Below are 17417 nucleotides of genomic sequence, written 5' to 3'. Positions count from 1 at the left end.
TCCTACTCTCAAATTCCAGTCACCCATGACTATTAAATTTTCATCTCCCTTCACTACCTGAATAATTTCTTTTATCTCATCATACATTTCATCAATTTCTTCATCATCTGCAGAGCTAGTTGGCATATAAACTTGTACTACTGTAGTAGGTTTGGGCTTCGTGTCTATCTTGGCCACAATAATGCATTCACTATGCTGTTTGTAGTAGCTTACCCGCACTCCTATTTTTTTATTCATTATTAAACCTACTCCTGCATTACCCCTATTTGATTTTGTATTTATAACCCTGTATTCGCTTGACCAAAAGTCTTGTTCCTCCTGCCACCGAACTTCACTAATTCCCACTATATCTAACTTTAACCTATCCATTTCCCTTTAAATTTTCTGACCTACTTGCCCGATTAAGGGATCTGACGTTCCATGCTCCGACCTGTAGAATGCCAGTTTTCATTCTCTTGATAACAACATCCTCTTGAGTAGTCCCCGCCTGGAGATCCGAATGGGGGACTATTTTACCTCCGGAATATTTGACCCAAGAGGACGCCATCATCATTTAATCATACAGTAAAGCTGCATGCCCTCGGGAAAAATTATGGCTATAGTTTCCCCTTGCTTTCAGCTGTTCGCAGTACCACAACAGCAAGGTCGTTTTGGTTAGTGTGGATGGTAGGGACTGGGAATCCTGAAATTGTTCCAAATGCCTTATCCAACAATTACCTTGAGCAACTAATCAGATCTTCTACTAACCAACAGGCTTGAACTTTTTGACTCAGTTGATATAGAACAGTGAATCAGTGGTCATAAGGCCATTACAACACCATTGAATGTGACTGTAAAAAGGAATGTGGGAAAGGTAGAAAGATATTCTTGCTTAACAAGAAGGTCGAGAAACAGATTTCAGATTACCTGAGTGGTCGAAATAGAAGTTCGCTTCCAGCACGGACAGTGTTGAGCATGAGTTAGCAAAGTTCACATCAAAATGATAGATATCAACAAAGTGAGTGTGGGATAGAAAGAAGGAAGATTTGAGTTGATAGCATGGTTATTAGAGATGGGGGCACAAGCTGGGGTTATGAGAAATTTGTGAAGCTAATTGGTTGTGCCCTTTTCAAAAGAACCATCCTGGTATTTGCCTGAAGTGATACAAGGAAATCATGAATAATCTAAATCTGCGTAGCTGGACGGGTATTCAAACTGCTGTCCTCCCAAATGTGAGCCCAGTGTGCTAACCACTGTGTCACCCTGCTCATTATGGGATAGAAAAGCAACTGAAAGCACTCAACAGAGAAAAATTTGCTGGACCTGATGGAATGCCATTATGTTTTACATAGAGTATGCAAAAGAACTTGGACCTCTTCTAATAGCAGTATTCTGTAGGCCGCTGGGGAAGTGAAGCACTCCAATACCTGTAAAGAGGTACTACACATTTCAGCTTTCAAGAAGAGTCACATACCTATAGGCCTTTATCTCAGGTGTCTGCCTGCTTTAGAATTTTGGAACATGTTTTATGCTCACATGTTATAAGATTTCTGGAGACTAAAAATCTCCTTTGTAGGAGTCAACATGAGTTCAAAAAACAGTGACTGTATGGAAACCAGCTCACTCTGTTCATCCAAAAGACCCAGAAAGCAGTGGATACTAGCACTGTCTTCTGGAAGACATCCGATACAGTTCCCCCCTTCCAACTAATGAAAAAAATTTAGTGTATGGAACATTAGACCAGCTCTGTCATTGGACTGAAGAGTTTTTAGCAAACAGAACACAGCACAACATTCTCAGTGGAGATAAATCTTCAGATAAAAAAGTAACTTCAGGCATACCAGAAGGGAGTGCTGTTGAGAGTTACCTCATATCGGACATTGACAAGCTGCTTATGAAATCCCATACAAATGTAAGCAAACGCCTCTCTTTCACAGAATGAAAACAGTTTAAGTGTACGATGTAATACCAATGTCCCATGATTTACTTCATGCCACATGGACAATTGCTGATGCTGTCTTTCAAAAGAACAGACAGTCACATTCATTTCAACCCAACACTGTGCTATACAAAATATTCACCATAAGATGATCGTAATATCACAATGGTTTCTATAGGAAATCAAACTATGCAAATTACTTCTCTGACATACTGTATGCTACAGACAACTGTTAGGGTTAAATCTGGAACAGGGTCACTGATAACTAGGAAGATTTTCATGCAATGCATCTGTTTTGCATAGTCTATGGAAAGATAGTTTTAGGTAACCAATGATAGACAAGAAAAGAGGCAACATATTTAAAGCTCCACGGTAGAAACCATTTGATGTGCTACACAATTATTCATGGTACATTGGACCACGAAAGGTTACCTTAAACTGCCACAGCTATGGTTTCATTGTCTTATTGTACTTTTTTGGAATGGAGTTTGTGTCGATATGTTGATCTGCAGAGGAAGGCACAATTCTGGGTTAGGTTGAAACACGTTAGTTTAGTTATGAATTGGGAAGCAACAGGTGGGATGTCATGATAAGGAGCTCAGCTACAGTTAATAGTGTAGTGAAAAAGAATAATAATAATAATAATATTGGCTGCAGTAACTGAACTGTTCGAACAGTGATTTCAGCTGAGTATTACGAGCCACAAAATTACTCTTATTACGAGGCATATATCTTGTTAGTTACAATATTATGAACAAATAGTCACTACTCACCATATAGTAGAGATGCTGAGTCGCAGATAGGCACAACAAAAAGACTGTCAGAAAATGAGCTGAAACGAATCATTTTACATTCACATTACAAATTACATTGTAAATATGGCTACATGCCAAACATGTATAAGTTTATTTTATTTTGTGTTTTTAAATATACAGCTGAGAGTTAATAATTCCTGTTTACCACCTTTAATAATAGTAGAAATTCTTCTGTGGAATAGGAGTTGTCGAGGACAAACGTTTTTAGTTTGGTTTCAAATTTTACTTTGCTCTCTGTCAGACATTTCACATCACTGGATAAATCACCAAAACTTTTGGTGCAGCATTGTGCACCCCCTTTTTGTGCTAAAGACAGCCTTGTAAACTTTTGTGATTATGACTCCTTTTTCCTGAGTACATCAATCATTCCATAGTTATATTCATGTTATGATTTTTCACAATTACTTCAATTTATTGCCACGAAATATTCCATCTTTCTGCTGCTTTCACTTTGGCTTCTTGCAGTTAACTGCTCATAGCACATCTGTCACTTCTCAGGCTGAGCAAGGCCAACAGTCTGTAAAAGATATAAGTAATTGCAAAGCTCCTAATTTAGGCTCATGCTACTATTAGCAGTGTTGGTACTGTTGTTGTCATCATTATCATCATCATCATCATCATCATCATCATCATCATCATCCTGTCATCTTAACTGTGATGTCTAATATGTGATAAAATTATTGTAAACTTGATGGTAACAACGTTTTGAATTCCACTGGGAGGAAGCATCTCTGTCATTGGTTCTTGGGTGAACAACTAGATGGGATGTTGATGAACAGTTCGTTGTCAGAAGATTTTTATCAGTATCTCTTAAACAAATTCTGCTTGGTCATACAGTGCAATATACATACACTAGTTTGCAGTACGGGTAATGAATCAGCTGTGCATAGATTGTATATTTATTAACAGCCATGGGTCTGATACACTGGTAAATTTAAACATGAAATTTGATCTTCCTTTGGGGAAGGTTATAAAGGTAAGGAGGGCCACAAAATAAGAGGGGCCTACCTGTTATGAGGATGAGAGGGGACAAAGATCTCCTCTCGTCTTCACAGTGGGTGGGGTGAATGTTGGACCCATGGCTCTCCCCCTTACACTGCTTCCCTCATATAGAGTCATGTAACTGACAGCCCATGCAGTCAAGTGGGTGGCCATGTTGCACCACAGTCCTTTCTGGAGGAGGAATAATATGTGTGAGAGTATATAATACATATACTTTGAGAATTGCAAGTGTGTTTTTGGGATGGTTCACCTGACACATTTGCTTGCAACAGCTTCCAGTCATTCAGCTGAAGACAAAGCAGCTTTCTACCATGCACGAGTCTCAACCAGTTGATCCAGGCCTGGAAACAGCATTCACAGTGGGGCTGCACTCAAGATGAATGACTGTATATCCCAAAGTTATACTAAATCTGGAGGGTCATGCACAAACACTGGCAGTTTGAGTTGAAAGTCTATGACAATCCCAAATAAAACTGAAAGTTTACAGTGCAAGAATTTTTGAACCCAGTATATATTCTGTTGGGGAATGTTCAACAGAAACAGAAATAGCATTTTATAAGTCCCAAAAGAGTATAATAAAATCACTAACATTCTCTATATTCATAACTGTTTCATCAACTCGCTGTATAGTTGAGGCATTGAGTCATTGATAGGCACATGAAAAAGACTGAGAATATTATTAACTTTTGGATGAAACCTTTGTCATAGCTAATAGAATATAGACACACATGTATACACATGCTCTTCTAAACTGTGCCGGCACTGCACATCACCTGAGGCGAAGGACTGTGTCAGAGGGAGTGGATGAGGTGAGAAAGCAGGTGGGGACTGGCAGGGAGGGTTGAGAAGGGGTGGATCATGGCTGAGGGGGAGAAGCAAAATGTGCATGGGAATTGTGCACTCCACATAGTGATGTGGATTGGAGGGAGAGGGACAACAGGGAAAGAGAGAGACTGTGGAGATGAGGGTGTAAGTCCAAGATGAGTGAGTTTAATGTCATGGGGCAGAGGATGAGACAGGTGTGAGGAAATATCTAGAAGAGATTGAGACAAGGAGGATTATGGGACTGAAGTGTGTGTTGCAGGGACAATTCAAGCTGGTGTTGGAGGGAAGGATCTAGATGGCTTGGACTGTGAAGCAGCCATTGAAATCAAGCATGTTATACTCAGCAGTGTGTTGTGTTACTGAGTGGTGAACTTTGCTGTTGGTCACAGTTTGGCGGTGGCCATTGATTTGGAACAACAGTCATGCACATATAAAATGCTGTAAAGGAGCTACAGCCAAGCTGGTGCATGATATGACTGCTTTCATAGCTCCCTGTGACAGGACTGGAGTAGCATGTGCTGAAGGGGGGGGGGGGGGGGGTCGTTGGGCAGGTTTTGCACTGAGGTTTTTTTGCAGAGGATGTGATCCCTGTGGCAAAGGGTTGAGAGTAGGTGCCATCTGATATCTGATATCGAGCAATATTCTCTGTGTTGTTTATTTTCTTGTCAGTGCCTCAGCTGTATGGTGAATTGTTACCTTTAGTCCCTCTGACATTTATATTCCACCAATGATTTCCATTACCATATTTAAATGATTTATCAGATAGTCAGCAGAAGTATCAGACTGCTGGCTGTCCTGCTATCTACATTGTCACTGAGTAATCATAAGGAAATTCTGAACAGTAGGGAATGGCATATCTTTAAATTTGGATAATGCCAGACGATACCCATTACAAAGAGAAAGAAAGAGAGTGGCACCACAAAAATTCAACAGAAATTGGCAAAGCCAAAGAACAAAAAAAAAAAGAACGGCACAGTATTCCTTAAAATGTATATATATATTTTTAATCATACAGAAAGTATGAAGTATCTGATGACTGGGGTTACAATGATTATCAATCTTTTAAATTTATCTTACAAAGTATATGAAAAATAATAAATTGAATGCCGGAAAATATTATTGAAGCTATTTTGATTAAGGAACAAATAGGGATGTGTAAAGCCCATCCCTGTAGTGACACTGTTTTTCCAATGAAAAAGGTGACTCAAAAAAAGACAGGAAGTTTTTCTTGGATGTGGGAAAAGCAGTTGAGCATGTTGGTTGGATGAAGTTGTGGGAGATAATATAGAAAACAAGCTATTACAGATACTTTATCCAAATGATTACCAAATGGATTACCACCTTAATAATTATAACAGAATCAACAGAGACACTGGAAGTAGCTTTCATCAGAGATAGACATAAACCACAAAGTTAGGCAGAGGTGTGCTTTCTCTCATTTGCTGTTTAGTGCCTACATAAATGCTTAATAAGACCTGGTGACATGACAATGTTCCTTTGTGATCCGAATTAGAAAACCAACAATATGTGAACACAAAACCTTGAGGAGAAAATGTGTGGATAGGCTGAGAAGAAGGTGGTGAGACCAAAATTGGCTTATTTTAGCTGAAACATGGAAAATCTGGAGGGGGGGGGGGGGATGTAATGGCATGTGCAAGTTGTAATAAAAGTGATGAAGAGAGTGAACAGTGTGCTGTGGAAGACTGCCACCTGTATTTTAAATTTTGGTTAACTTGTCCCTTTCTGACCTCAACAGAATTATTTGGTAATTTCATTGCTATTTTATGTACCTATGCACCCAACACTTTGAGCTGTTACAAATACAATAGATATTATAACTGTGTAGGCTTTTGCGGCCAGAGTCAGTTCATATACAAGTTTCCTGAGTATTGTACGGCTTCGTAATGTAAAAAACCATACTGGAGAAACCAACATTTCAGCCATGGCTACAGGGGCAGACCCAGAAGAAGGCCACTAAAATCAAGTCCGGAACATTGGTTTCTCCAGTACTGCTTTGTAACATTATGAATGCGGTATGGTACTCAGAAAACATTTGTGTCACCAGAGATATTGTCATGCAGCATTAGTGTGCTAAAGCAATGCAACAAATGGGAAATGCACGAAAGATTCTCACAGAACAGGAACACTTTCCATGGCGATTGTCCATGTGACCACTCAGTTTGGAGGAGAAACTGTACAATGTTTTCAGGAGAGAAAAAAATTGACAAAATTAAAGTAATTAATATAATTTTGTATCTAAATGTGTAAAAAGGTTATAAAGACCTACCAACCTCCTGTTTTCTCTACAGAAAACTATATAAAAAGTTAGTGCAACCATATCAACAGTCATACAAATATGGTTGGTTGGTTGTTTTTGGGGAAGGAGACCAGACAGCGTGGTCATCGGTCTCATCGGATTAGGGAAGGATGGGGAAGGAAGTCGGCCGTGCCCTTTCAGAGGAACCATCCCGGCATTTGCCTGGAGTGATTGAGCGAAATCACGGAAAACCTAAATCAGGATGGCCGGACGCGGGATTGAACCGTCGTCCTCCCGAATGCGAGTCCAGTGTCTAACTACAAATATGGATTAACCCGTTAGCACCGTGCAGTACCTTCTGACATTGCTTGTTACACATTTTAAAAAACTTTGTTTCTGTGACATGAGTGAAACGAGAAGTTATCAGCACTTGCTTCCATTTCACAAGACTGTGAAAATCACTACAATGCAACAATTTTAACAATACATTCAAAAGTTGTGACGTATGCAGTGTTGGAATTTGTCATTTTCTGGACGAGGAAGAAAAATAGAGTATAATTTTGAGTTAGTACATTGTACACAATAACATATGAAATATGATTTTGTTTTTTAGTGTGCTTAGCTGTAATACACAAATATATATTCTTTGAAAATTATTGCGTGTTGTGAAATAAATTACTTTGAGTTGCGCCATTTGTGCATATAGCAACACTAGGCGCTTTTACTCACTAAAAGGACAAATTTTCCCTTTTTTGTTTTGGAAGAGTTTCTTGCTTGCTGAGGTGCTGGAAATTCTTTATAATAATGATGTTGAAGGTGTTGTGTTTGTTGAGTTGCCAGATCCAAATGAAGATTCAGGAAATGAAGATTTTGGTGGGCAAGTAGGTATAGCACCGGTTTGTTGTGAATTAGCCGGCCGGAGTGGCCGAGCGGTTCTAGGCGCTTCAGTCTGGAACTGCGCGACTGCAACGGTCACAGGTTCGAATCCTGCCTAGGGCATGGATGTGTGTGATGTTCTTAGGTTAGTTAGGTTTAAGTAGTTCTAAGTTCTAGGGGACTGATGACCTTAGATGTTAAGTCCCATAGTGCTCAGAGCCATTTGAACCATTTTTTTGTTGTGAATTGTCTATTTACTGATACTGACCACTTTATGATTTGTTATTTTATTCCATATTGTTATAGATTAGTAGAAAACCTGTCTCTTGTCAGTTACGAGGTAATGTTGAAATAAGGTTGCCAAATAACGAAAGAATCAGTGTTGATTATGAGGACCATGACCCGCCAGCACAGTCAATGAAAGCTGCACAGGATCCAATTGTACCTGAACCAGCTGCACAACATCCAAGTGTACCAAAGCCGAAGTAATATCTACCTTATTATTGGGCAATACTGTGGACTGGTCTTCTGATAGAGATACATATGGGTGGTGCTGGGAGAAAGGCGCTGACTTTGACGTTCAAAATTCTTCTATGTTTCCAAAACCTGACTACCAGAGGTATGAAAACATTTCGATTATTGATATATTTGAACTTTTTATTGACCAGGATTTTATTGATCATTTGGTGAAAGAAATAAAGTGTCATTCATTATTTCTCAATTGTCAGTCTGATCCAAAAATTACAGCAGCAAGATACAGGGTTTCATCTCTATTTTGTATGTTAGTGGTTATAGGAGGACATAAGATGAACATCAACAAAAGCAAAACGAGGATAATGGAATGTAGTCAAATTAAATCAAGTGATGCTGAGGAAATTAGATAAGGAAATGAGATGCTTAAAGTAGTAAAGGAATTTTACTATTTGGAGAGCAAAATAACTGATGATGGTCAAAGTAGACAGGATATAAAATGTAGACTGGCAATGGCAAGGAAAGTGTTTCTGAAGAAGAGAAATTTGTTAACATCGAGTATAGATTTAAGTGTCAGGAAGTCATTTCTGAAAGTATTTGTGTGGAATGTAGCCATGTATGGAAGTAAAATGTGGACAATAAATAGTTTAGACATGAGCAGAATAGAAGCTTTCAAAATGTGGTGCTACAGAAGAATGCTGAAGATTAGATGGGTAGATCACATAACTAATGAGGAGGTATTGAATAGAGTAGGGAAGAAGAGAAATTTGTGGCACAACTTGACTAGATGAAGGGATCGGATGGTAGGACATGTTCTGAGGCATGAAGGGATAAGCAGTGTAGTGTTGGAGGGCAGCGTGGAGGGTAAAAATCGTAGAGGGAGACCAAGAGATGAAGACACTAAACAGATTCAGAAGAATGTAGGTTGCAGTAGATACTGGGAGATGATGAAGCTTGCTCAGGATAGAGTAGCATGGGGAGCTGCATCAAACTAGTCTCTGGACCGAAGACCACAACAACAGTTACCTTCTAAAAGGATCTAATGGGACTCAGAAGATGACATGAAAAGCTTGGATGTGTCTCAGTCTGTGAGAAGAGAGAGAGATTTCTACAAATATGTAGGTGTCTGCGCTGTGCAGGTAACAGTAAGATGGATGAAAATGACAAGGCACGGAAAATCCATCTAGTTATGGGGATGTTGAAGGAGCACTGCATTGAGAATTTCACACCCGAGGAACACCTGTCATAAATAGTAAATGATGAATTTGTGGTGAAGTACTTCGGTTGCCACATATGCAAACAATTCATCCGTGGTAAGCCCATTAGATATGGCTATAAGATTTGGAGCCTCAACACCAAAGATGGATATTTGGTAAATTGTGGACTGTATCCGTGAAAAGGTCCTAAAGGAAATGCAGTCTTTGAGCAGTTTTTTGCCAAGTCGACAGGTTCCTTACTTGTTTTATTTGATGAAATTCCTGAAGTGAACAGAAAACTTTGCTACATCTTCTACATGGACAATCCATTTTCTGGCGCATCTCTGTTTTCATTTCTTAAGTACTGTGGATACTCTGCCATCGGCACAATCACAGAAAACAGACCTCCAAAAGAATGTCTACTGGAAAACAAAAAATCATTTTCCAAGAAATATTGCTGACATTTTGATACAGCAATAGAGAAGAATGCGAGGTTATTGTATGTGCAGTGGCTGGACAATGCAATTGTCACAATGATCTCATCTTCATGTGATGCTCAAGAAGTTGACCAAGTTAGGAGATTTTTGCAACCAAAAAAGTGAAATATAATGATTCCCAGACCAAAATTGGTAGCCAAATATAATACATGCATGGGAGGTGCTGATTAGATGGATGAGAGTCTAGTGTGCAACCTTATTGGAATGAGAAACAAGAAATGGTACTGGTCTATCTTTACATGGATGTTAGCTGTCACCATACAGAAGAGTTGAATTTTGTGTAATAAAGGAAGAAACCAAAGTATTTCTCAGCTGGAATTCAAGGGCGATGTAGCAGCAGCGTACTTGCAGAAATGCCAAGCTTTACCCAAAGCAGCTGGAAGATCTGCATGAAGGGCATTTTCTGATAGTCATATATCAGATTCAATCAACAGAGAAAAGGAAAGAAGAAGAAGAGGTGTGCTCACAAGGACTGTAAATGCACTGTGGAATAATGTGTTCCAAGTGTAATGTGGAATTGTGTATAGATTGTCTTATTCTGTTTCGTTTACAGTAATGCTAGGTTGAAGTATCTGATTCTTTTAGCCGTGTATTGTTATGATTTGTATTGTGTTATAAAATACCAATTGTATGATCAAAAGCTTATAATAAATTCACACAGAAGTTGTATATGTAATAAGAACTTTCAGTGTTGAAGCTGTAATTCATATAAATTTAGGTAGTAAAAGCAGCTACCATTGCCATATGGTAACATCTAATATCTCTCAAAAAGTGGTAATGACTTTTGTAAAAACAATTATGTTGTGTAACTTATGCCCGGTTAAGACAGTAATGAATAAATAAATAAATAAATAAAAAATCAAGTAAAAATAAATTCAGGTCCTAATGGGTTAGTGTGTATTCAACAGTGCTGATGGTTAAAAGTCTGCAGCTACCTCCAAACCAATATCAATAGAAGTCACCAACAAGCTACAGAATCAGACATCCAAAGCAGGGTCAGAGGCACAGTGTGATACAATTCTCACAAGCAAACCGAATAACCGAAACAAACATACTGACAAATGAAAAAATAAAAAAGTGCCCTTGAAACTATAAGATAGGAGAATGCAAGTATACATTATGATGCTGAATCAGCCATGCAAATAGAAACATACTTATGACTTGGAAACACCTCCTACATTTCAAATGTTATTTCAGAATTAATATCAAAGAAGAAAGAAAAAGGAAAGAAAATTAGTTGAAATAAATGGTTCCTATCCTGGAATGAGGTGTGAATTGTCTAAGAACACATATGGATTAACTAGAGCTTCTGCCATAAGATAGGCTTCTGTGTCTGCTTAAACAAGACACTCATTTTAAACCATCTGGCAACCATTTCTTTAATTTTATTAATATTTCGGATGTTGTTGGCAAACCTGTCTGTAAGGACACATACCATTCTGTACCTGTTACCCTAACTACTCTTCTCTGGGTAATGGATGGTTCAAATGGCTCTGAGCACTATGTGACTTAACTTCTAAGGTCATCAGTCGCCTAGAACTTAGAACTAATTAAACCTAACTAACCTAAGGACATCACACACATCCATGCCCGAGGCAGGATTCGAACCTGCGACCGTAGCGGTCGTCTGGGTAACGTCTTTTCAAGTATTCACACCACTGAAATTAACTGTTTGTTCCCTGTATTCTCCACTTCATTATCCTGTTGATATAACATCCTCAAGAACCTCACCCATGAACTCCCCTACCCCTTCTCGCCCTGTGTAGATTCTTCGCACTTCACATGCAGTGGGTCTTTACGAACATATGTGCCAGAAGCCAGGTAGATATTTGTCTCATCGGACATTATCTCCCTCCTTAATGCAGCAAACGTGATATGCTTCAGTGTTGCAGCTGGATCATATTCACCCATTGTCCTCTCATTTTGCTCACCTGTGCTAGCTAATACTGTTCTTTGAGAAGTTATAAAGAATTTGCACTTTAAGGATCATTTTCCCATTTGGATCCATCTTCCAGACACAGCAACACCAACCACCAAGCTTCCTTAACAGATACTTTACTGCAAAATTGCTTTATTTGAATTCCAAATGAATAACAAAGACATGGTAGTACTTGTCACCAATGTTGTCCACAGAGCTGCCAATGTGCCCATTTCGAAGTTGCTTGTTAAACCTGGTAGACACCTTATCCCATGATGAAGTAAAAAGTGCTAGTCAGCCACCAGTGGCAGGCAGACAGCTCTGTGATAATTCCATTGTGTACAATCTTCTGGCAACCTTGCAATTTTCAAAAAGTCAGAGCAAACACTAGACACATGATCAGAGAGAGGAGAAAGCAGCTATGCCAGGAATTCTTACAATCTGTTAACCATTTCAAATCATCAACAAAGAGTCTGTGGAGAGGATTAATAGAAAAGTTAAAACATGCACTGAAATAGGCACATAAGACAGAGGACCTATGCGAACCACATAAGCTGTAGATTAAATAATAAGTAAATATTGCAATCAAATAACACGGAATGGCAGTCTGGTCCCAAAACAAAACACAAATGTGGATTAACAGGTAAGTAATTGCTGGCCATTAATGCCACTAACAACTGAATAGGTCAACTCTCACTCTTGTGTACAAGGAAGTTAGAGATTGCCTTACCTGTAGCTCACAGGACAGTACCAGGGCCAGATAAGGTTCGCTAGGAGATGTTAGGCACTCAAATCCTGCATGTATGGACTACATTGTCATGACTTTCAATGGAAGATGGTCTGCCAGTCATCACTCCGATTCAAGGAGGGAAGCAGGCATGGCAGCTCTTCTGAAACTAGGGGAGGATTGCATCAACCCAAATAATTACAACTGTGTAGTAGCTGCCAGTGTGTAGGAGAATATTAAAATGAATTATCATCAGTCACTTGTTACAGACTCTAGAATTCATAGAGTTTCTCAGTCATATGTAGTGTGATTTTTTCCTTAACCTCCCCTGTCATTTCCATCACCACTCTTCCTTCCCCTTCAACTCTTCTGCCAGAAGAAGGAGCCACTGACTCCAAAAGCTTGTAAAAGTTAAATCCTTTTGTGTGTGTGTCCCCCTGCCACCGCTTGCTGAGTAGATTTTTTTATCTATCCATTTACATTATATTATTAATAGTTGATTTTTTGTTGTTGTTATATTAGCCAATAACATTTATTAATAGTTATGATACAAAACTGTATTCAACTTTGTAACATTTTGATGTGTGGCACTTGACATTGTATACGTAATACAATGACACGTAGAAAACTTTGCAGTGTCTTGAAAGTCTTTGATTTAGGTACTATGACAGAAAGCACTTATACAGACACTTGTCTTACTCTGTAAATAACAAGTGCTAAATTGGAACTGTAGTCTTCTGAATGGAACTCATGGAACTGTGCTCAGTAGAGCAGTTGCAGGGCCAGCCGTTGTGGCCGACCCATTCTAGGCGCTTCAGTCTGGAACCGCGCGACCACTACGGTTGCAGGTTTGAATCCTGCCTCGGGCATGGATGTGTGTGATGTCCTTAGGTTAGTTAGGTTTAAGTAGTTCTATGTTCTAGGGGACTGATGGACTCAGATGTTAAGTCCCATAATGCTCAGAGCCATTTGTGCAGTTGCAGGAAATCCTGCTATTGTTGGAATGGCTGGAATGCAGAACTGAGAGGGTATCCGCGGTGTGTTGACTTTTGTGCCTGTTGGCGAAAGGATCTCCATGCATGCCAGTACCAGGCAGAAGCAAAGCAGTCCATTGTTGACAGTGCTGTCTCTGGTGATAGGCAACACTATTGGTGGATGAATATGACATGCCAAGGGATGTGAGGTGGAACCAGAAAGATAGTCCCTGTTGGCAAGCACCATCTAGAAATGGTTGCTCTAAACAGAGAAGGCACCTGAGGTGTGGTGGCAGCCTCTCATGGTATTGTTGCATACCTCTTGAGCCATGTATACAACACTATTTATTATCAGATTCCTGTGTGTCAGTTGGAATTTTGTAAATTAACATTACTGTATTTCATCAGTGACTAGTGTAATTTTTTGTCAGTAAAATATAAGTATTTTAATTAAGTGTACTTAAAGTCACCTCATTTTCTGACTTGTGAATGAAGAACAAGTTTTGGAATTTCATCATTTGATGTAAAGAGGTTAGAGTACCAATGACAAACTTTAAAGCATTAATTTTTGTTTCATTTTTATTTCTGGGAGTGTTCACTCTGTTTGTACAAAGCCTGTGTAAACAAACTCTGAAGTTATAGTAAATAAGTTTTCCCTCTGCTGCAGTATCCTTTATTGAAAGTTACCTATTGCAGAATATTAATCCTCCATCTCTCTTTATTCATACTAGGTGATAAGGTTTTATAGCCACACGGCAGGAAAACACATTAAGGGTGTCACAAGGGGTCTTAGTGCTTTTCTTGGAACTAAATGGCTGACTAAAAATAACTGTGGAAGCATTATAAGATAAATCTCATTTTACGGTAAGTTTAAGAAAATCAGAGCCCTGATAGTGACATGTGTTAGTCAAAACTGCAAGAGGAATTACATTTGTGCACCCATTTGATTGAATAGTTCTGTTTATCTGATGGCCCCATTTGTGAACAGACTGAGGGCTACTGGTATTCCCTCCTAAGCAGTGTAACCCCTCTCTCCCTACCATCACCTTTAATGCTTGGTTGTAAATAGCTACACCAAGTTTTATGCAATTCAAGGCAGGTTAGTAAGTAAAGATTTACATAACATAAAAGTTGGTCCGGATGCTAATGTACTGCACAAGGCATTATTCTAGTGATTCTCAATCATGTTGCAGTGTGTCACTTGTCACATTAACAAATCATTGCCAGAGGTGAAGAAAGTGACAAGTGTTAGAAAAAATCCTAGGACTGACAGGGGATCAAACCCCAGATATTTGATTTGTAGCCTGTGTCTTACACTCTGAGCTACACAGATACTTGTGTAAATAAACAATTATTTGGTAACTATAGTGACTTTTGTAAAGGGCTTGTGTGTGTGTGTGTGTGTTTTTTTTTTTCCTCGGACAGATTATGATACTGGCACTAAATTCATTGTTCACTTACTTCTGCCTTTCAGTTGGTGATTATGTGATTTGTCGTGTTTACTCCAGCTTCTTATTTATTGATGAAGCTAATATTTGTATTATATTTCTTTTGCAGATGCTGCAGTGATTCAGTGCGATTACAGATTTTTAACCTGGAAAAACTTCTCCTTTTTGTTATTCATTACTTAATGAAAATATGGTACTTGTGTTCAATGGAGTTGTACAAAATGCACCTCCGCCTAACTTACATGCATTTCTACAGACTAATCCTGAGATAAGAGAACAGTCGGAGAAATTTTTAGAGATTCCAACAAAAACTGTAGGACCACATGGACTACTCTATGTTCACCAAGGAGAGCTTGCTGTCACTGAGCCTAATGACTGTAAGTCCAGTTTTTTGCAATTTTACTGTATTCATATGAGCAGCTTCCTTTACAAATAACTAGGTTAAATGAGTTGTGAAACTGTTGTTTGATATCAGGTAACTAATGCTTTTGCTCTGTTTGTATTGACTTGAAATACTGAAGTCTTTACATATTACAGCCTGTAGCAATGATTTTTGTCGGAAGATGACCACAATCTCACCATAGCATTTACATGGAGGAAACTGTATGCATGATATCTATTTGTGAAACATGCAAATTATGTTCTATAGTTTTATTATTTTAATCTGTTGTTTTTTTGTGTTTTCAAGATAAATATGGAACCAATCCATCATGTTTGTAAGTAGGTGTGGAATACCTCATACAAGCCAAACTGAGGCTGTCACTTGTATGAGATTATGTTGTGTATTTCTCTGGCATGTAAGACTGTTCAGTGTTTGGTTACCTTCTTGTCGTGGAAGCAAGTATATAGAGCACGCAATGCGATACGTGCAGGTTTTGTTTAACACTTGCAATAACAGTTTTTTAATAAAAATATTGAAGTTATATAAAAAATAAAGCAGCAGAGACTGTGAATAGATGAATATATTTTAAGGTGGACCCTTAATTCCTTAGCATTGTTTTAACTAAGATGGGAAAACTGAACTCACGGCATTCCTTGTTTCAGCTACTTGCTTCGATGTAAGCAGTAATATTAATAACAACACTTATTCCTTGCAGCACAAGAAATATGTTTTCATGATTATAAATTCCTTAATTCAGGGCAATATCACATATGCAAAGGGAAACCTGTAGTTAGACACAATAATAGTCATTTAACTAAGTGTACTGTTGCATTCATGGTGTGTAATAGGATTCATTGCTCAGTGATAGATTTCACATTGTCTTCAGAATATGCCTTTCTTCTCATAAATAAATGTATCAGTGAAACCTATGCGCTAGTGAATGCACATGCTCCGGTGAACAATCTGTGGTGTCACCGCCAGACACCACACTTGCTAGGTGGTAGCCTTTAAATCGGCCGTGGTCCGTTAGTATACATTGGACCCGCGTGTCGCCACTATCAGTGATTGCAGACCGAGCACCACCACATGGCAGGTCTAGTCTAGAGAGACTCCCTAGCACTCACCCCAGTTGTACAGCCGACTTTGCTAGCGATGGTTCACTGCCTACATACGCTCTCATTTGCAGAGACGATAGTTTAGCATAGCCTTCAGCTACGTCATTTGCTACAACCTAGCAAGACGCCATATTCAGTAATTAGAATGAATTCTGAACAGACAATATTGTGAATCATATACCATCAAGAGCAACGCTCATCATTAATGGATTAAAGTTAAGTATCAAACTAATTAGGTCCGCTTTCTGAATTCTAATTCCTTGTCATGTCCCAGACATTACGTCAGTATAGTCCTTCCCTCCTCATGCCAGCATGCGTGAGCTAAAACTCGTGCATTTCGGCCTCCACTAGTAACACGGTGTTGGCTATTCTGCCAACACAACACAATCAACCTGGCCAAAAAGTTGAAAAGTTATGTTCACAACTTGGACATACACTCTCAGAGAACCCTCAGCTCCATGATAAGATCCTAATTTCATTGCATAAATCAAAAGAGAACAGGATTACAGACATGTCATCGGGCTTTTCTCAGCACAGTAGAAGCCAGATTCCAATGTACAGTACCTAATAAATACATGTAGAATGGCCAGCCTTTAACTAGCAGCCACACACCATAAGAAGCCCCCACGGAAAATGTTCACCTGAAAACCACCAATGAACTGTGGAGATGAATACCAGATTGACCCCGTAGCAATCGCTACAATCGCTAGAAAATTTTCCGTGTGAATTATGAATATACAAGTCTGTAAGGGTTATACAGAATCCAACCACGATCTCTCACAAATCAAAACCTGCTTCAGACCTAGCTGGAGAAAAATATCAGAACTACATTGATCCAGAGTATTTAAAAGAACACGACAGGAATTTATACAATTACTGCAAACAATGATACTGTCATGGAATGCACTTCTTGAGACCATTCAAGAACCAACAAGCAAATTCAGAATACTTTCACAAAAGTGTAAACATAGCTAGTGGACCACCCAGAATGTGAAT

The 17417-nt window shown here is 38.9% G+C and overlaps 1 protein-coding gene across 4 annotated transcripts in view; it reads left to right on the top strand.

Annotated features, from left to right (window-relative positions):
- Positions 1-17417, top strand: part of LOC126457828 (protein N-terminal asparagine amidohydrolase-like) — a 139330-nt gene that overhangs the window by 26557 nt on the left and 95356 nt on the right. For 3 of the 4 annotated variants that reach the window (XM_050094457.1, XM_050094458.1, XM_050094456.1), the window contains exon 2: positions 15034-15301. In XM_050094457.1, the coding sequence (XP_049950414.1) occupies positions 15115-15301 (187 nt within the window). In that variant the 5' untranslated portion in view covers positions 15034-15114. Of the gene's footprint in view, positions 1-8013; positions 8313-15033; positions 15302-17417 lie in introns of those variants that run through there. The other variant, XM_050094459.1, reaches the window with a different exon arrangement.

Source organism: Schistocerca serialis, chromosome 2 (genome assembly GCF_023864345.2).
Source record: "Schistocerca serialis cubense isolate TAMUIC-IGC-003099 chromosome 2, iqSchSeri2.2, whole genome shotgun sequence".
Taxonomy (NCBI): Eukaryota; Metazoa; Arthropoda; class Insecta; order Orthoptera; family Acrididae; genus Schistocerca; species Schistocerca serialis.
This window is presented reverse-complemented; position numbering and strand designations above follow the sequence as displayed.